This window comes from Hirundo rustica, chromosome Z (genome assembly GCF_015227805.2).
Source record: "Hirundo rustica isolate bHirRus1 chromosome Z, bHirRus1.pri.v3, whole genome shotgun sequence".
NCBI classification, from domain to species: domain Eukaryota; kingdom Metazoa; phylum Chordata; class Aves; order Passeriformes; family Hirundinidae; genus Hirundo; species Hirundo rustica.
Window position 1 is genome coordinate 48,531,669 of NC_053488.1, and position 21,072 is coordinate 48,552,740.

The window sequence follows — 21,072 nt, forward strand, 5'->3', positions numbered from 1 at the left end:
ATTTCTCCCGGGGTCTCTCAGTTTTTCAGAGGATGCAGCCTTCTTTTTATCCTAATTTCCCGGCCGCATTTCCCTCTCTCTTTCCCCATTGGCTGAGGTACTTGAGAGCTACAGACTTCCCAAAATGCCTAAGATTCCCCTTTTAATGTACAACCCCTCTAATTTTTAATTTTTATGGGATTCATGGGGTTTTCCCATTGTTGCTTTCATCTTTCAGTATTAAATTTCATTTAATATTGAAAGGCATTTAAGGCATTTAAAGGCAAGTATCTTCTTTTCCATTCATCAATCAATAGAATCCATCCCATTGTTTCTCTTATCTCTCAGTGCTAGTTTTATCTATCAGCAGACCCAAGGCTTGTTTGTAAAGACAAATCTGGTCATTCCTCTCACTTATAAACTACTAGGATGCAGCCACCTACAGCTTGCTTGCTAAGTAAAGCAGGGAAAAGACACTCCTGCCATTGCTAGTATTTTTTGGATTTTTTCGCCATGGTTATTGTTTGTCTTCTTTTCACAGCTTTGTGTGTGTTAAAAAACCCCAATCACTGCAGTCCTGGAAGGACATTTTACATACTAGATTAAGTTCTGATGCCACTATTAAAATGTATTTTTAATTGTACAAACTGACCCCTAGCTTTTTCCCTGTGATACTTCTCACAAGGAGAACAAAGACCAAAAAAAAAAAAAAAAAAAAAAAACCAAAAAAAACCCAAAACAAAACAAAACAAAACAAAAAAAACAAAAACAAAAAACCCCCACAAAAAACCGCCCACCAACAAACAAACAACAACAACAAAAAATTGAGCTTTTCTTACAAATGTGGCTGAGGAGATTCTTTGGGGAAAAAGAAAGTGCTTATTCTGCTTCCTACAAAGGTAGTGATTTTCACATGTATATCTGTGGTGGAGAAAAAGGACTAAGGAAATACTGGATATGCCTATGCCTATTAAAAGAACTTTAAACAAAGATGGCAAAAAATCGGAATTTCTGGGCTTCTTATAATGAAGAATAATCTAGTTAGTTTGGGTTTATGGTCCGTGTTTTATTAGGTCATTTACCTGGCTGATGTACTTTGTACGCTACTAACACTAATCTACAGATATTGACACATTGTAAACAAGGCTGGAGGAAGATCACGGGGAGACAAGTTTTTAAGCTTTTAATAGCAAAACTTTGAAATCCCTAAAATACTTCGCTAAAACCAAACAAACGATTAATCCCCCCTCAACTAAAAACACCCCCAAATTAAAAAAAAAAAAAAAAACCCACCACAAAAAAACCCAAAAAACCCCCAAAAACCCAACACCCAAGGGGTTTGATTGTTTTTTAACTTTAGCCTACACTCCGTCGCTTGTAACTTCCGAGCGGAGGGCGAAGAGCAGGAATCGCGGGCAGTTTAGATGATGCAATAGGTGAAGATTGACCCTCAATGTCCTGCTCCACGCTGAGGAAAACCACAGGTAAATGAGCAGCTCAAAGAGCAGCAGCGCGGCAGAGCCGAGTCCCGAGCAGGATGAGGCCGCCGCGCCGGCCGCACTGCGCCACCTCGCCGCTAGGGGGAGTCGGGGCGCTTCCCAACGAGCCGAGCCTGAGGCGGGAGCGGCCCGCGGGCTCGGCGCGGGGTAGGCACGGCACGGCACGGCACGGCACGGCACGGCACGGCACGGCACGGCACGGCACGGCACGGCACGGCACGGACGCCGCGCTGGCCACAGTCACCCCGGCAAGGCCGGTGGGCGGGAGAGGCTGGAGGAGGCCCCGGCTCCGCCCACGGGAGCTGCTCACCTGCCCGCGCCGCGCCGCCCCCTCCGCTCACCCGCGGGCACTTGGCGGCCGAATGCTGGCCCAGCTCCCACCATGCCCCGCCGCCGATGTCGGCGTGTCCATAACGGCGAGTGGAGGAGCGGAAAGTCCGCCCGCGCCCCGCTGGGTTCCGCAGCTCGGCGCTTTGCGGAGCCGGCGTTGCCACGCGTCTCCCGCAGCGTGCGTACCGAGCCCCACCGGGGGGTCAGTGCGGGGAAGGAATTTGCTGTTTCGATGGAATTTCTCGGCATGTTATTCGTGGCAGGCGGAAACTCCTCCACAAGCGGATCTCGCGCAATGCCTGTCGCAGCATCCGGCGTTGAAATGGTTACCTTCAGTACTAAGGCTGCACAGGAACCACTCCGAGTTCTTAGTAATTCAATTAGTCAGGTTTCCAGAAGGTGGGGTTGGGTATTTTTTTGGCATGAAGGAGGAGAAGCCCGGGACGATACCTCCCTTCTCGTGTTGCAAGCCAATCAGGTCGAGGTGAAGGGGGGGGAAAGAAAAAAAAAAAAAAAATCTGTAAGCACACAGCAGGCTGTGTCTTGACTGGCTGCGCCAGCAAATCCCCCACCCCTTTCCAAAGTAAACTGTATGCAAAAATCCCACATGATCAAGCAGCAGCGCCCGTGCTTCGAGCTGGTTGCCCGCACCTCCTCGTCTTCATCACACGCACAGCGGCGCTAGATCGGACTCTCGCGTGTGCATGTATGTAATGCGTGCTGTGTGTGTGTTTTCGTGCATACCTCGCTGTACCGCGTATATATCTCTGCGGCTGCCTGTCGCACACACGCATGCACAGAGACAGCTCAACACTCCAGGCTCCTAGCTCTTCCAGATTGCTGATGTCGGATTTACACGCAGTGAAGGGACCGATCATTGCAAAAGGGGGCGTGACGGTTTAAAGATTTTTTTTTTTCCCTCCCATAAAACCTTTTTTTTTTTTTTTTCTTTTTTTCCCCTAAACTGACTTTTGTCCCTCCGATCCTCGTCGCTCTTTACGTTTCCTCCCTGCCTGCCGCTGCATTCAAGTACATTTATTTGCCTGCTGGCGTGGTATATTTTTCCTTGCTGCTCTTGCTGCTGCTTCAGAGGGAAAAGGGGAGCAGCTGTTGGGCAAGAAGATCTGGGGTGGTTGGTTTTTTTTCGATCTCCTTATGTAGTCATCTGAGAGGTGGATTATTTTTCTCTCACCTCCTCCCTGCTCCATCAAACTGTTTTGTCCTTCCGCAGAAGTTGATATTCATGGGACTGGACCCTGCTTTATCTCAGAGGCTCCGGGAGGCTGAATCAGGAGATTTCCGCACCTCGCCGTATCGCTCCATTCGTTTCCCAAGCAGGAGAGGCCAACCAAGACCAGCATCATCCGAGGAGGCTTGATTTTGCACTTCTCCGAGATTTTGCTTTTCTCCACGCCCTCTCATAAAACAATTGCTTTTACTTTCATCTCCTTGGTTTCCACGCCGCTATATTTCTTGGATTGGCCGTGGTGGTGTTGTGGTGTTTTTTTTTTTTTTTTTTTTTTTTTTTTTTTTTTTTTTTTTTTTTTTTTTTTTTTTTTTTTTTCCCCTTTGCTGTTGCTTAGTCCTTGGTGCATCCACCGCCCAGGAAGAACAGGAAGGACAAGAAAACCACTCCACAAAGTCTCTTTCAAGACACTCCGTGCTGCAGAACAAGCTTCTCAACTCCATCAGCGCAGCAAGCAAACTCCTCAGGGCTTTTGCTTCTTCCCTGCTCTTCCCGTCCCTCCCAGCTCCCCCTTTCTTTTTTTTCCTGTTTTTGTTTGTTGTTCATTTGCGAGAAGCGGAGGGCCAGAAAGGAAGACACAAACTTTGTACTTTGAGATCTGCGGGCACTTCTCCTCCCGCTCCCAAGTCGGCGGCCTTTAATATATTGCCAGGACGCCCCTTGGGCTTCCAGGCGAAAAATCTCCTTCCCCTCCTCCTCCCCGCTCTTCTCCCCCGTCTCCCGTTCGTTCGCTCCTTCCATCCCGCGCACTCCGGCCGTCAGCGCCGCCGAGGCCGCTCGCAGGGCGCGGAGGAAGCGCTGCTCTCGCCCGCCCGCCGCGTCGGCGGGCCGGTGTATGTCATGCCGTGGGCTCTGCGGGACTCCCGGTGAATGAGCACCGCCCGCCACTTGCCGCCGCCACCCATCTCAGTCCCCGCCACCCCCTGCCGGGGTGAGGCGTCCTGAGGGGCGCGGATCGCCCTCCCCTCCTGCTGCCCGCCTGCGGCGCCAAGCGGCCTCCGTTCGCGGCGGCGCGGCACGCCGTGGAGCCCACCGCCTCCGCGCTTCGCTTTTTATTAATTCACCGCACAACTCCCGCGCCCCAGCTCGGTTCCTCCTGCCTTCTTCCCCGTTCCTTTTTTTCCTTTTAAACACAACACCCCCCCCTCTTCCCCTACCCCCCCGCCCCCCCCCCCCCCCCCCCCCCCCCCCCCATTTCTTTATTTTCCCCGCATCCCGCCTCGCCGCGCCGCCGGCCGGGCGCGATGCCGCACGTGGAGATGCTGCTGCTGGCGGCCGCGGCGCTGTGGGTGTGCGTGCGCGGGCAGGAGCCCGGCGCCAAGGCGGTGGCCGACCGCTACGCCGTCTACTGGAACAGCTCCAACCCCAGGTACACGGGGCGGCCGCGGGCGCGCACCAGGCGCGGGGTGGGGGGGGGGGCGGGGGTCGGCGGGCGAGCGCACAGCGTCACTCCGGCGCCAGAAGACTCGTGTCGAGAGACCGACTGCAAAATAGAGAGGAAAACTTTTCTTTTACGGAGGTTCAGGGCTACAGGCAACAATGGTGGGGCTGGTGGCGGGGGTGATTTTCTCCTCTCCTCTATTTCTTCCCTCCGAGACTTCCCTGGGATCGGCCGCTGCCGGCCCGCAGGAGCCGGATGGATGCGCTCCCAGCGTGGGCATGGGCGCCCCTCTCTGCGGGGCAGCCCGTGTCTGCTGCCAGCCCTGTTCCGGGAGCTCGGGAGGGATGAGGGGCACAGGTAGCGACCCCCGGTGGTGTCCCGAAGGATTCCTGCGGCGGGCGTGGTGCCCGCCCGTAGCGGGGAGTCCGGCCCCGGCAGGGCTCTGCGCCCTCGGCGGGACCTCCGCGGCACCCCGGGTGAGATGGTTGTCAGAGGCGGCTTTGCCTGGCCTTGCCCTGCAGTGCCCGCCCAGCGAGGGCCTCTCCCGGGCTGGCTGGACGTGAGGAAGTAAGGTAGGTACGCCGTCCCGGGCCGGCTTCTGCTGGATATAGGACGGCGCACCGCCGAGATCCCTGCGGCTGGAGCGGAGTGGTGCTGGCGCAGTCGCGCCGGTCCCCTGGCGCCGGAGGGTTCCTAGCAGCAGGCTCTGAGTACGGTTTAGCACTGAGAGGTTTCATTTAATTTTTTTTTTTTTTTTTTTTTTTTTGAGTTTTCCCTCATGTTTAGCCTCAGAAAATTTCAGTCCTCTTCCGAATGGTATCCGTGTGTTTACGTAAAAAGTCAGCTGGGTATTAAATATTTTTTCCTTGACAAAGTGCCCGTGGCAGGCTTATCTTTTTTTTTTTTTTTTTTCCTGTCAGGCTGGTGTAAGTAAATTTGGGGACGTTTTATCTTAGGTTATCTCTTTTTTTATGCTTCTGACACTGTTGTTTGGCTTGAGATTAGCACATTGATTTTTTCACAGGTCATGTTTTTTAATACATCTCTGTTGCCTGCAGAAAACTCCACTGCTTGGTACTCCAAAGCAGGTTTAAAATAGGTGATGCAGAAGTTAACCGGCAGAATTTTCAAATGCCTAGGGTTAGCTGTTTTTCCAGCACAATACTGTGCTCCTGGTCTCAACGGCTCAGCAATAAATAGTTGGCATAAAAAACTTGAGACAAAGAAAGAGAAACAATCGTATTTGGATATGATGAGCATCTATGATTTGAAATGTCTCTTTACATTTTCCTCTTTCTACATGTGTTATTTGAAAAAAACTGCTCAGAGTAAGTAAGATGAAAAGTTACATCTCACATCACCCATCAAAGAACATATGTCCCAAAAATTTCTTGCATCTAAAAAAGCAGAAGTTTTATTTCTGTTGTTATGCAAAATTAAATGTAACTGCTAGGAAAAAAAAAAATAAAAAGGAAGTCATATTCTCAAATCCCACTAGGCAAAAGAAGGATCATTGAAAGAAATATGTTTGACTAAATGCATATATTGGTGGCAAAACAGTTAAAATATTTCAAAAATAGCCTTAGATTCAAGATTTTTTCACTTCTGTTGTCTTTGTGTGATGATCTTAACTGTATGTAGGTAAAAACAATTGAAACTACAAACAATGCTTACCTAGTCGGTAGGCATTATACAGTGAACTATATTTACAAGGATTCTAGCAAGTTAAATCATATATTACTACTGCTAATGGAATCTCCTATTAATTCAACATCAAACATCAGCAGACCTCAAAGAAAACTTAGTTTTGTTATTCTTCCAAACAGTAGAGGAAGTTAATTTTAAGACATTTATAAGCCTTATGTTTTAAAGACAAACGTTTATTGTCTTAAAATACTGCTTGCTCACAATGAATGTATCTGTTTGGACACGTCATGTGTATTTGTGAGTTTAAAATATGAGAAAGGGCAGGGTGCAGATGCAACTCTCCTTTGTTTTATACAGCATGACAATTTGTGTGTGCTTTCCAAGTAATGAGCATTACAGAAAAACCTACAAAACACCTATTTTGGTAGGCAGAAGAGACCCAAAGAAAAGAAAGCACTTCTCTTTTGAATTCATTTCATCAGAACCTGAGCTGAAGGCAAAATTGTCTTTGGCTATTAAAATTTTTAGAGCATTTAACAATGTTTAGGGCATAACTTTGCAATGATTTATCTTCATATAGAGTCAGACTCAGGAGATGAACGCATGTAGAAGTAAGCAGAGATGCTTACTTGGTGGTAACTATTTGAAATTAGAGGACAAAATATACTGTCATTCTATAAACACAGATACTATACTTGTGATTTAGCTTACTTCTTTATTGTATTTATTCAAAATTAACAAACTGCCATAGAACTAATTAATTCCTTTAAAAGATGAAATATTGATCATCTTAATAATAATAAAGGCACTCTAAATTAAGGCTTCATTAAAACTTTGAAGAATTTAATAATGATTGTCCTTCCTTTATGTTTAATGGTTTCATTTTAATTAGTATTAGCCTTACATATTTCAGCCTTACTGAAATACTTAGGATTTCATTTTCTCATTGAAAGACACATTAACAAGTTGAGTGGCCCAGTAGATAAATGTTCCTGGTGTGAACAATGTTTGGTAAACAAAAAGTCATGGGAGTCTATTAGCAAAATTCATATTACATTGCTTGGTTAGTTGCCAGAGTTCTGCTAGAACAATTAGAAAGTGTATGGTCATTATTGTCAGCACGTATGAGTAACAAAGCTGTGTATTTTTACAGAGTCAAAGTCAGTTCTTGGAAATGTTTTTCCATTTCCAAGTATTGCTGTGCCTTACTTCTGTTCCATATTTAATTATCAGCCTACACCTTCCATAAATGCTGTAGTCCAATCCAGGTGAGAATATCCTTAGGTATTAAAATTTTGAAGTATAAATAAAATATCTTTTTTTCGTCTTTTGTTGTTGTTGTTGTTTGTTTGGGGGTTTTTTGTTTGTTTGTTTGTTTTTTTAAAATTGGAAATGAATCCTCAAGTAAACTCAAAAATGTGATTTCTTTTGTTTATTTATATAGGCTTAGAATTAACTGTACAAAATTCTAACTGTTACCTTAGAGTGCATTAGTCTTTCAGCACTGCTTCCATATATATTTTCTTGTGGGACTGCAACAATTATCAGCAGGGAATATTATTCTGAATACAATGCACAGTTTTGGAATGGAGCATATTAATTTAATCTTGATTGGTAGTGTCCTCTCAATTATAATTCAGACAGAATGTTGCATACCAGGGCCAAATTTTGAAACTATCTACCTGCTTCATGCCTGATACTGTTTTTAATTTTGTTACTGTTCAAGATGAACTACTAGTAATTATTGCTACATTTTTCTGCTTGCCAGGATTATGCTTTAAGATTGTGGTTTCCATTTAGATATTTCCCTGTGAATTGTTTTCGTGTCGAGTTATGTAGCTTCGTAAATTAGTTAGTTTCAGAGTGGTTAAAAATACTTGAATAGCAGGTCTAGTTTCTGGTCATACATAGAGGCTGTAGTTTCTAGTCTCACAAAAGCAAATTTTTTTAATTAGGAGTATTAATGGGGGTGGCTGCATTTCATACAAGAAAATGGTAGACCATATCCATAGAAGAATTATTACAAAGATATAGGATGCTTATTTGTTTTCTCTTCGTGTATTTATGTGAATATAATCAAGAAATCAGATGGTAATTAGAGAACTTAGGTACTGAAAAGTAATTTCAACTTCAATTGGTGATTTCTCATAATTAAACTGGGTACCACAATTTGGTTGGTGTTGCTAGAGGCTTTTTTTTTTTTTTTTTTTTTTTTTTTTTTTTTTTTTTTTTTTTTTTTTTTTTTTTTTAGATAGCTATTTGGGGACAGCAAACAGAAAAAATGGGTGCATACTTCTGAAAATTCTATGCATAGTCCAGAATTTCACAACCTGGATTTCTCAGCCTATGTGGATTTTGTAGCTGAGTATTTAGACACTGTTTCAGAAAAGCATTTAGCTTCTCTGAGCTCAATCCTTACCTGCCTAAGTTCTGCTGCAGTTGTGTGGATAGATAGATGTGTGCTTAAGTGCCTCCCTGGGTCACTAAAATTCACGGATTTAATTTTGAGAAGCTCTGGATGTGGCAGCTCATGCACACCTGGCACTTCTTGGAGCACACTCATGGGCTGGATGGATGTCAGAGTGTTCTGCCATCTGTTATGTATTTATAGATTTCACCATAGCATGTTGTTTGTGTGTGATGAGGTCACATGGCTAGTTTTTTGTTTGCTTTTTCTTTTTGTTGTTGTTGTTTTGTTGGTGGGGGTTTTTTGTGCCTTTTTTGTTTGTTTTTTGTTTTTCCATATAGATGTAGTTCTTCCTATGAACAGAGTTGAGGGGAAGCCATGCAGAAATGTCTGAACAGGAAGAAAGCTGTTACACATGTTAAGAAAACTAAGTAGTTGTGGATGAAGAAGGGTAAAGTCATTGTGTTCACTTTGATGTTGGTATTACATATAAGTTTCATATTTCAAGGGAAGCATAGGAGCCTAAGTATTTGGGGTATACATACACATATAAACCTATTTTGCTTTTATCCAGCAGCTTGCTCTGAGTGCTGAAGAAATCTCTGACTGGTTCCTTGTAATTAAAAGATAAGTAGTGGAGCAATCAATTATTTACCACTACTTTCTCTGCTTTTAATAGTTTCATTAGCACTTTGTGTCTCCAGAAGGACTTAGGTGTTTATATTAAAAGTGGGTGTTCGAAACAGTTTGAAATCTTCTAGGGAAAAACTGCACAAAGAACAGTAGTTTCACTGGTCTTCACTTTTGTATGAAAGTCACCTTGTTAAAGTGGTATCTGATCTTCATGAAATGCTTCTTATTAAGTCTTTTTGAAGTGCACATAGTCAGGACCCTTCATTGCATTCTTTCCTCTAGCCCTATATGCTTTTTGAGAGGGACAGATAAAGATGAGCCTTCCTTTCTCTCCCCTGTTGTTATGATCCCAGCAATCTAGCAGCTTTATGCTGGGCTGAAAAAATGAATGAATGCAATTAGTTCTTTTGGACAGGCATGTGTAATGTATATGGTGTATGTAATGAGAGTATGTATGCATTTCAATGCTTGTGTATATATATATATATACTTACATTAATATACACATATCTGTGTATGTATGCATTGAAATGCTTTGTTAGGTGGTGATGTGTGTGAGGAAAAGAAATCAGTTTTGTGGTGGTTTGTTTTTTTTTTTCCCCTCTTTTTTTTTTTTTTTTTTTCATTTTAGTGTTTAGAAACTGATTGGAATTTCCATCAGATTTCCAGGGCTAATCTTCCAGCTAATGTATTTGTGTTAAAGTTCAAAGCAGTAATAAGAGAATTATTTGTAGATGTCTGTGTTTTAGTTCTTGGCCATCTTCCCAGTTTGCTGTTTTTTCACATGCTGGTAATTATCGGGTCAGTAGTTGGGCAGGTAGATAAGCTAGCACTTGGGCACACCAATGTAAAATGAAGCAGAGAAGAATTACATGAATGTGCCCTGAGAACTCCCCTAGCTTATATGAGTGCCTTGTGATTTCTTCTTCCAACACCAGTCTGTTGCTAGGTGGAGGACTCCAGCATTGCTGAAATACTAGACTACCAAGAAAACACATAAAGAAGGTTGGTTACTGGGAACAGCTGAGAGAAGATGCTAACAAAGACACAGCCTTTCCTAGTGAAACCATGAGTAGACAGTAGTTTGTCCATGCCTTTGCTATATGCCTCTATTGCTTTGTGTTACTGTTTTTCATTTTTTAAAAAGCAATTAGAAATATTTTAGATCTGATACTTTATTCCAATAAGTACTCTTTGCTCTGTTACCCAGTCCTGAGCATTGTTTTTAAAAAATATCTTGAGTCTCAGGATTAATCTAATATTCCAGTGTTTCTGAATGGTCTAATTCACTTTTGAGAATAAAGGGCCCTGTTCTGTTCAAGTTTTTGTTGCACTTGTGCTTAAAATTTAGTCAGTCAGCAGCACAACAACATAATGAAACGAAAACATTTAGTTTGAAATAAACAGACAAGTTATTGAAATTGTATTCTGATGGTATTACAGTTGTTGTGAGTAAGCCATACTGTAAGGTACTTCAGCACAACTGGATGGACGAATAGAATCATTCATGCATTAGGAATCTTCCTTGCATTTTTGTGCTCTCCCTTTTCATTGTAGTCTTTCCAAGCTAGACTGGTTGAGCTCATTTAAAATGGTTTATATTATTTTACAGTGTGCAAACACGTATAGATATCTAAAATACTCTTTTTTAGGAAAATGAGCCTGGATTGTTTCATTACAAAAGCACAAATTCCCATTCTTATACATTTTAGAAAAAAATTGTGTTAAAATGAAGTATGTGAAAATACGTGTGTAAAAAACCCCCCATTGTTCTGTTAGAATTAAGATTGTATTTTCTACCATAGAATGCCAGAAAAATACAGTAAAAGAAGAATACACCCAAATATATATTATATGTATATATATATCTAATCTGGGGAGACATTCTTCATATTCTGCTATTTACAGGTTAATGAAAATACATTGTTAGGACCTGGTTTTATGAAGAAAATGAGTTTATTTTAGATTACTGCAAAATGTAGAGACATAGTTTGGTGTCCATATTCTGTTAACTTTGTTATGTAAAGAGCTTTATGTCCATTTTTTTGTTTAAATGCATGACCAGTAAAAATGCTGTAAAAAGGAAAAACAGTTTACAAGAAGATGCACAAATGTCCTGTTAAATCGCAAGATCCGCTTGAACTGCTAATACCAGTTAAAGCAAATTCTTCAGGTTCTGCAATTTTTACTTGAAAATTACAATTCTTATTGTCACTTGCATTATAATCTAGTGGAAGAATTTTCCTATCCATGCTGACATATTGCATGGAAAAAGGACCTTAAACTCACAAAACCTGTAAATAAGTTATTTTCCATGTCCATTTTATTTTCTATCATTAGATCAGCATATTAAAATATTCAACAGTAGTTTCTGCAGTAAAAAAATCTTATGTTTATCACTGAGTAACTTTATTTCATCAGGCTTTAAGAGAATCATCTTATTTGATAGGCACCTTTTTTTTTTTCCTTTTTTTTTTTTTTTTTTTTCTTCCCAGTCGTGAGATGGTGTAGTGTAGAGAAGAAATTATTTGTTCATGAATCATCTGGTGAGGCAATTGAAAAAAAAAAAAAAAAAAAGACACAGTTACTTTGATCCTGGTCACCCTCTGCTAAAACATATTTGTTTCATTCTGAAAGATAATGTGACATTTAAAAGGAGCATGTTTTGACAGAATATATTTTGTATCATAATTAATGTTTTCCATGGAGCATTGACCTTCTTAAAATAATATAATACTTCTGCCCTGAAATGACATAGTTTTTCGTGCTTGGGGGTGGATGCTGGCAGTAGCAGGTGTGTTCACATGGTGTGAGTTGTTCATCAGTAGTAGTTGAGCACTGCAGCAATTCCCTGGTGGATAGAAATGAAGTACTACCTTTTTGGTTTTGTGGACTTCAAAGTTGTATTTTTCATATTCATGTTACAATTCCGGAGAATTTCCTCCTCTTTACAGATATTCAGATCACATTATCTTGTTGCACAGGGACTTGCTAAGAAATATATTGTTATTATAATGCTATTACTGTACATAGGATTTTTTATTTTAATTTTTACTTTGAAGTTGTTTCAAGTTTGTAAATAAATTTGTATATCTTTTCTCAGCCTGTGTCTTTGAAACTGGAGCTGAATACATTCAAATTCTTTTAATCAAAAATAAACAAAAATAATCCCCCCATTTTTTTATGTCTAATATTTTGTTGGTTTTGTAGTGCTGTATAAGTAAAATACAATTTTTTTATTTTTTTTTTTTAATTATGACGAGACAAAAAAAGCAAGTATTTTATTTTGCTTACTGGTAATTTTGATGACGATCTTTGTAGCACGCTTGTCAGTCTTCAGTACTAATTCGTCAGCATTAAGTAAGGACTTTTAGGAGCTTTAATGATGTTGGGTCTCTTGCAATTGTTAAAAGTTGTTGCAAGAAAATTTACCAATTAATGCTGTTAATGACCAGAAAAAACAGCTGCATTGGATATCTGTTTAGTGGTTGTGGTTCTGCCCACTGCAACCCGTTCCACTTTATTTGATGTCTAATCGGATTTTTCAAAAAATAGTTATATATTCATACAGGCAGGGCATTTGGTGAGCAGAAGTTAACAAAGTAGGAGCTATCAATCCTGCTCTCTTTTCTATTGTTTCCAGCAAAGAAGGAAATACAGAGAGACTCTGGAATTTGAAAGTATTGACCTTCTGACACACACACACAGCATGGTCATTGCACTGGCACACAAAGTGCCTTAAGCCACCATAATGGCAAACTGCGTTTTTGAAGTCACTGATATGAGAGCCAGCTGGATGGGGGATGGACAGCCAACAGTGATTCTGCAGCTATTTGTAAGCTGCCACTTTACAGTCAGATAGCTTCATTTTTATATTTCCAAACTTATCACTTTGGTATAATGTTGCTTTGTTCGGCTTAGCCAGGGATTTGTGACTGCTACATAGACTTACAACCATTTGGTCCAGAATTGTGTGGTCATTCTTCATAGAAATCTGCTTCACAGAGTAATGTCATTCGTCTAGTCATGGGGGAGGGATGAGAAACAGTGAAGGAACATTCAGATATATCATTCTTCAAAGAAGTTGAGCATCAACATTAGCTAGTTGCTTTTTAAAGATAAAGGCAGAGATTTGGATCAAGCAATTAAAAGACAGTTCAGACCAATGTCTTAAGATTATGTGCAATCTCTTGGATAGGCTTTCCATCTATTGTCTGGAAAAGACCTAATATATTATGTACTGCGACAGCTCTTATCCTCAGCCCATGTAGGTATTTATTTATTATTTGTGTATAGTTGTTGCTCCAATACATTTTTACATAATTTTGCAGTTCTCTTGGGACTTAGCTTATTAAAAATTAGTGATCCATCACTAAGCGGGGTACAGTACAAATACTGGTGCTCCCAAAAGGCAGTTTTTGTGCCAAACCAAAAGAAATAATAGGGTACAAAAGCTGCCAGAGAGCGTGTCTCCCTGTTGCTAATTAATCAGGCAAAAAAGCACCTCAGCAACTACAGCTGAATGTGGAACAGTTTATTGTAAATACTGAATAAAAATATGTTAAGAGGGCATAGCATCTCTTTGTAACTATGTATAACTTTAAAAAAAAGTCAGCTGTATTCTGGAGTCAGTGGGGAATTCTTTTATGTTGATGGCATTGTCAGTGCATAGAACCTCTTTCAAGAAACTTCATGCTATTAAAAGTAATTAAAGATTTTGTTGATTTTTTTCTGTCAGTTTCTGTCTGCTTGTGATAACTATATAATAGTATCTCCAGACAACAACCAAGGCCTTAGAAAAGATGTTTTAAAAAACTTCTATCTTCACTAATCTGGATTACAAGGTATGATAGAAAAAGAACCATTGCTGTGAATATCTGGTATCCAAAGCTGCCAATCACTTTTGGCACAGCTCCCATCATGGTCGCTGTGCCCATAATTAAAAGCCTGTCATTAGTGTATTTTTCCATGACATTTACAATGGAAAAGGCAAGGGGTCCTTGCAGAGCTATAGCTGTCAGGGGAACAATAAAAACTAATTACACACTCTGCTGTCACCATTGTCAGCTCTGCTTTTGGGGCAAAGAACATGGAAAGTGTGTGCCTAATAATATATATATAAAATATTATATATATATATAAAATTATACATATACACTATTGAAGTAATATTTACTTATAAGATTATTATTCTTAATTCCAAAGATTTTAATTCCAGGGTTATATTTGTCCCTTCACTTATGCCCAAGTTGCATACACTTTTCCCTTTGCTTTTGAGCCACATTTGCCTTTCTCTCATTCTGTTTTGCACACTTTCTGGTGAACTGAGCTTTCCAATAAAATTGCCGTGATCAAGGCCAGTATTTGTCTGCATTTATTAATTGGTTGGGAATCATCTTTTGTATACTTTTGCTTGTGCCTTGCATAGTAACCTGGATTAGAAAAAAACCTGAATGAAAGCAGCTAGTTTGGATGTTAATTTTTTTTCTGTTTCTAACCCACAGTGTGTGCTAGAACATATCTTAAGTGAAATGAGGCTAAGATTTTGGTGTACTGCAGTAGTGACTGGAGTGAAATGTGCATTTGTTTCATTTATCCTTGCACATATATTTCCATATGTAACCATAAATGCATAATTGCATTGTGAATTATCTTAAACACTGTTCTTAAAGACATTGAAAGAGTGTAGTTGTGCCTTCACACTATTATTTACTAATTTTTTTTTTCAGCATGTAAAATGAGCAATTTATTTAAGCATTTTTTTAGTCTACTGATTTAAAAAGAATATGTTCTCAAAACCAGAATTTTGAATATATTTCGGTACCAAGAGTTGCAGACAGCAGCCATATGGGATTTTTAAGACTGCTTGGTGCCTAACTGTCCTAGATTTTATTTCAGCTTTTCTGCCCATGTAGTCTCTTAAATACGTTCCAAAAAATGGTCCCTTAAAATTGATAAAGGAAAATTGTTTAAATACATACCCTCATTTTTAAAAGGAGAACACATCAGTAGTAGCTGGTGGGTAGTAATGAGGAATGGAAGTCTATTTTTTTGCACTGTGTGCCTTGACAGACACTGCAAGGTGTGATTTTTTTTTTTTTTTTTTAATACACTAACTATTGTTTGGTTTTTATTGCAGTATTTTTGGAGGTATTCTTATCTGACTTATTAACACAAGAAGATTCTTGAACTACTTTGGATGAGAGTTGATTTAGGTCCTGTATTGATGATTTTATGGTGTAGTTCTCTTGAATATGAATATGAGTTTCAGTAGTTAGGCTCGTCAATGTTTGTGAGGCTCCACAATCTGTGTGAATTGTATCTAGTGAGGGAGCACAGCAGCACGGGATTGTAGAATCCTGTGGGTCTTTATCTGGTTGGGTTCATATAAGTTCTGGACTAACATTTTTTTTAACAGTTTTTGCACAGTTGGGATCTCTATCTTTGGGAATGGAAGAGGATAAAAGCAAACCTAGTTGAATAAGTAGAGTTTTGCTGTTAGCCATTTCAAAAGTGAGAACTGGCTTACTACATGTAAGCAGATAGACATTAGTGAAACCTTGAGGTGTTGAATGCCTTACATAGTGTAGTGTGGTTTGGTATGTGATAAAAAAAAATCAAGATTATGAAGGTAAAATAAATCAGATATAGTAGTACACCACTGGTATACTTGTGTTTTGTGTTTTCCAAAGCAGTATATGCAATGTATGGTTCTCTTCTTGGTGATATACTCGTTAAAAACTGAGTGGCTCTTGTGAACACCCAAATAAGACGTCTTGAAATAACAAAACCTCTGTATTCAGGAAAGAAGTCTCTGTTTTCTAGAAATTTGAATAATAGCCTTCTTAGAATAAGAGAAATCCCTGGAGAATGCTGGACAATCCTTGTAAATATAAAATCTTTAATATATAAACCATGTAATTTATTACCAGTTTACCAAACTGATGAGCAGTTATTCCTGTTGTTTGGTGTGTCCCAGTAGTTTGGGATCACTGAGAAAGCAATTATTCTTATGCATTTTCATGGAGTATCAAATATTACGTTTTTCTTGCTTCCCAGAGGAAGCTCTTGCTCTTGTGTAGTAGGTATGAGACAGAGCATAAGAGGAAGATATTTCTTGAAGGAAATATGGCCCTTGTTAAATTTGAGAAGATGCATATTGATGAAATAAACTTTGGTAAAATAGAATCTTGTAAAAAAATCCAGCTCTAATTTTTAGAATTTTATAGGTTGTTAAACTGTATCCATCATTCATGTGTGAAATTTGATTGTGTTTTGTTTTCTCTGTGTTGGTAGATCCCATTTTAAGACATTGGGCCCAATGTAATACTATGTGCACATATTTATAGGGAGTTGCCTGCAAAGTTTCTGGAAATCTTTGAAAATTTTATGTGTTGATTTTTAAATTACATTTAAAAATTGTCATGTGAATGTTATATAACTTTTTGTGTTACTTCACAAATGTTGTAAAGCAATGCACGCACAATTTTATTGAGGAACTTCTATATTAAAAAGTTCAGACAAACTACCTTAAAAAAAAAAAGTAGTAAGAACAGTTGCTGCAGACCACGATAATTTTGTAATATACATACTAGCATAAACCTTACTTAAAAACCTGACATAAAAATCAGTCTCTAAAAATCTCTATTGTAGATGGGAAATTCATTAGCAGCAGGTTGAGGGTTTTGAGACTGTAAAAGAGATTCTTTGTTGAAATAAAACCAAAATAAATAGAATGTTATTTGCAGTATCTTTAATCAAGGTGGTATGAAATTTCTCATTAAGGTTACGATTCACATTATCACAACAAGTGACTGTGTGGGTGAAGAAGGAAAATTAATTACAGAGGTAGATCATACTTGCATCTCATTATATCATGACTATTCACTGCATTCACATTCCAAGCAAACCCTTTCTCGGTGTCTCAAATATGAGGAGAATCTCCATATTCAGTACTTCTACTCCAAAACACAATAGTTAGCTTAAAAAAAAAAAAAAATTTAGTGATTTACAGCATTACTTTATTATTACTTTCTCAAATTCTGTGTCTGACTGAACTACATTTTATATTTTATTTTATAGCTTACTGTAAAAAGAAATCTCAGTTTTCCATTTTCCATACTAGCTGTCTTGATTTAGTGCTCATATAATGGCCTTCTTCAGAGCAAAACATTTGGAAATCTTTCCTAAGCACTTAATTTTAGGTGTGGAGTGTATATGTAATGTATTGTTACTGATGAAAGCAATTTTGCCTTTGTAATCTGAGTGGATCAGATCATTGCAGTGCCCAGTTAGGATTTCTGTACTTCTTGTTTTAATTGGTGACAGAGGAATGATTGCTTCTTCTTTCTGTTTGTATGCTTATTTACTTCATAATGCTAGTATAGTGGATGCATACAAGACTTAATTTTTAGATTAGGTTTAATATCAGGTTGGTTTAATCCAGTCCTCCTGAATTAACACTTTTCCTTCAGATTCAGTCCTGTGCTTAACACAAAATCTTGTCTGCTTTCCACCATGTAATGGATATGTCAGAAACAAAATTAATCTTGGTAATGTCTTAAGTCCCAAAAGTACATGATGTACCCAAGTGAAAAGGCTCTGTGTTTTACAGTTAAATGTTCTAGACACTAGTACTGTCACTTGTGATTCCTGTTAGGGGTAGATTTGTTGCTGGTTTTCATCTGAGAAACACTCCCATCTTCAAGAAGGAAGAGAAATACTAATTTCTCAAGATGATTTCATAGGTTTTAGGAAGAACATTTCCTGCATTCCCAGCTACTGTAGTTGGCATCAGTGCAGTAATGCTTTTATTTAAATAATGTATCAGAGGAAAGAACATTGTTTACACACATACTGCTTGCCAGTTGAGAAACTATCTCCTTAACAGAGCATTTCCTGATTTATGATAAAATAGGATAGCTAATTACTTATTCTGCAGTGTTCCCTTAATAAGTGATTGGGAATAAATTGTAAGTAGTATTCTGCCATATATATCTGATGGGCGTAGAGTAAAAGTCATGGTGTGGTAGCATATTCTGACCAGATGCTCTACTATATTTGCATGAAATTCCCATTGAGTTTACTGAATGTTCTTTTATTTTTTTTAAGTTGCAGTAGTAGAAGGGAATGAAGTAAGTATTCACTGTTCAGTTGACAGTACTTCACCATGCCTCATTCTCTTTTTTTATTCTTCTCTAAATTTCGAAAACATTACTAGTAATACTAAGATTTTTTGTAAAACAGATCATGATTAATGTCTCTAAAAATTTTTACCCAGTGTTTTCATTTACCACTTTTGCAAAGCCCATTGAATTTATCTTTTATTTTGGTTGTTGTTTACTGAATGTTTGCTCCTCACTAAAACTACAATTTTGAGCATGCTTATGTATTTATTTTGTGTAACTTATTTATCTGTATGCTGATAAAATTTTTCAACCTGCATATGAGGTTAGTAGAAGGTAATTTAAAAGATGCATGACAGAAGTTTGTTACAAATTGAACATAGTATAAAAGTGCCCCTGCTTATTTGAGACTTGGAAGCCTTATAAGTTTATTACTTTGAACTCGGTTTCATAAAGAAAGATTTCTTATATACTCAGGAGTCTTACATCTGTTGTAGAAGTATTTGTGATTTCATTTAATTATACTGTGTTTTTATACTTTTCATGTTTATAAGCTTTCCTGCATTTCCTTAAAAGTGAGAGGACTGGAATTGGAAATTCCATGTGATGTTGGCAAGGTTTTAAAATCAAACAAATGCCATGACGATAATGCAACATTCTCCAGTGAAGCAGCCTGAACAATCAAAACTTCATGCATCTGGAAATTTAACATGCAAGGTGGAAAGATGCATCTGTTCTGCTGTTGATGCCCTTTAACTGCAGGGCTGACATAAAATGTTTTGGTTTTTTTTTTTTTTTTTCCCCAAAGATCCTGACACATCTGAAGCTAAAGCTGTTATTTTTCCTGCTTTAACAGTAGCTTGTCAGATTCTTTGACTCAAAACTTTCATTAGCATCTAGCATGAGAGAGCATGTTGAGACAGGACTCCAACCACGCTAAACAAAAAAATCATAGAGCTGCCTTTCAGTTTGAACAGGTAAATTATGATTGTCAGTCCAGTTGTATTTTGCTGTCAGAAATGAGATTTTGGGGAGAAAGTTTTTTTTGTTCTATGTGGATTGTTATGGGGAGTAAGAAGAGAAACTAAGGAAGAAGGAGGAGAGATTCTCTAAATCGCAACCTCAGTTTTCCACCATGGCTTGTTTTTTGATTTTTTTTCTGCAAGCTTCTAGAAACAGGTAAATACTTCTACAGAAGTGTGAATACAATAAAAAAAGAAAAATATTCTTTTAGTTTAAAAATTTTAGTGAAAGAATGTTTATTTAAAAACATTTAATTGTACTATCATTAAGTATGAATAATCTTTTTTTTTTTTTTTTTTTTTTTTTTTTTTTTTTTTTTTTAAACTTTCATCTTGCATGTAACTTTGGTCCTTAATGGGATAAAAGACAGTTCTTAACCTTTTTTCTTGTTCACTTGTTAAGCTGAAAGCATGTATCTTATATATGAATTCTAAACTTCAGGGTTTTGTATCTGTGAAAAAGGATGCATTGCTATAATCTACGGTCATGCTGTGTTTTGAGGTCATGCCATGACCTAAGTGTTGCAAAGAGAATGAGTGCTTTAGATAGCTGCTGAGGTGGGCTTTCTTTGCAAACTTCATATATGTGCATCACTTTAAATGGATTTGCATATAGTACTACCTGACGTGTGATTTTCAAACTTTGCTAATCAGCTTTAGGGGAAGGACTGCTTTCCTAATTGTAAGTTGCTGATTACTCTTCAAACAGAAGTTGTTGTATTGTAGTGCGTACTTTTATCTTTCTTGTCCCCCATCCCTTCTTCTTTTTTCCTTTTTGTTCTGTGACCATGAGTATTTCCAAGAAAATTACATTTGTTTGTAATCTCCTTTTCCCTTTAATTTCACCTTGTTAGAATAAAACCAGTGATGGTCTGGGGATTCCCAGCAAGTGTGTTCTGCCTGGAAGGAGCCATGAAACTGTGGCTTGAAACTGCAGCAAATATTGATTGAATCCCTGAGCAGAGCCTTGCTCAAAGCTCACTCTGAAGACTTGAAAGGCGCCTATTGTTCCTTCTTAGTCAGTACTCCATAGCCAAGGCTAAACTATGCAAGTGTTAGGAGGAGAAAGGCAGTGGGGGAAATTAAACAGTGAACGCAGCTGAAGGCGTAACTGCTCAGTGCTGAGGGACGGGAATCTTCCAGCAGAAAAGAGGCAAAGACTATGTGGCTTGCATAAAGCTTTTCGGAGGTGGAGTGTCCAAAACCATCCTCTTTCTTGTGAGGTGCTAGATGAACGTAGTTTTAATATCATTTAGGTGGAATATGGAGAAGTGGTACAAACTTTTTCCTTTAAGGGATGGTTCCTCCCAATGACTCTGCAATCATTTGTGAACAAGTAAGCCATAAAGGTGGACTATTGGGCAGCTCTTGCTGCCTCACAGTTTGAGGCCCTAATCAAAGCAATGATGGATGAAGTATTTGGGAGTTTAACCACTGCTGTTCTGTTCCACATAGCCATTCCTTGGCTGTACGGAAGAAAGGCAAAATGCAAAGGATATACTTTAATTAGGCTACCGCTTCTTATTAATTCATTTGGAAACACAGCTTAGTGGTAAACACAGGCTGCATGCAGATTGTTGTGCTTTCCTTGGCCAGTCCATCCACATTGCCAGCCAGTGTCAAGTGGGTGATGGACCCTTTCTTTAAGATGCAGTGGGAAGGTGATCTGTTTGTAGTTTCCTGTCCCTTTTCTGTTTCCTTAGAAGTATTTTTTTCTAAGTTCCTTTAAAATTCTTGTTTTCCAGGATATTTCACCTCATTATTGGATGAGTACTTAGGTTGAGTGGGTGGGTAGTACAGCCT

General features: G+C 39.1%; 1 protein-coding gene across 2 annotated transcripts in view; it reads left to right on the forward strand.

The window, feature by feature from the left end:
• The first annotated feature begins 4,261 nt into the window (after window positions 1-4,261).
• The window catches only part of EFNA5 (ephrin A5), a 214,282-nt gene continuing 197,471 nt past the window's right edge, over window positions 4,262-21,072 (forward strand). The window contains exon 1 of one of the 2 annotated variants that reach the window (XM_040090909.2): window positions 4,262-4,423. In XM_040090909.2, coding sequence (XP_039946843.1) covers window positions 4,299-4,423 — 125 coding nt within the window. In that variant the 5' untranslated portion in view covers window positions 4,262-4,298. The remainder of the gene's footprint in view (window positions 4,424-21,072) is intronic. The other variant, XR_005704500.2, reaches the window with a different exon arrangement.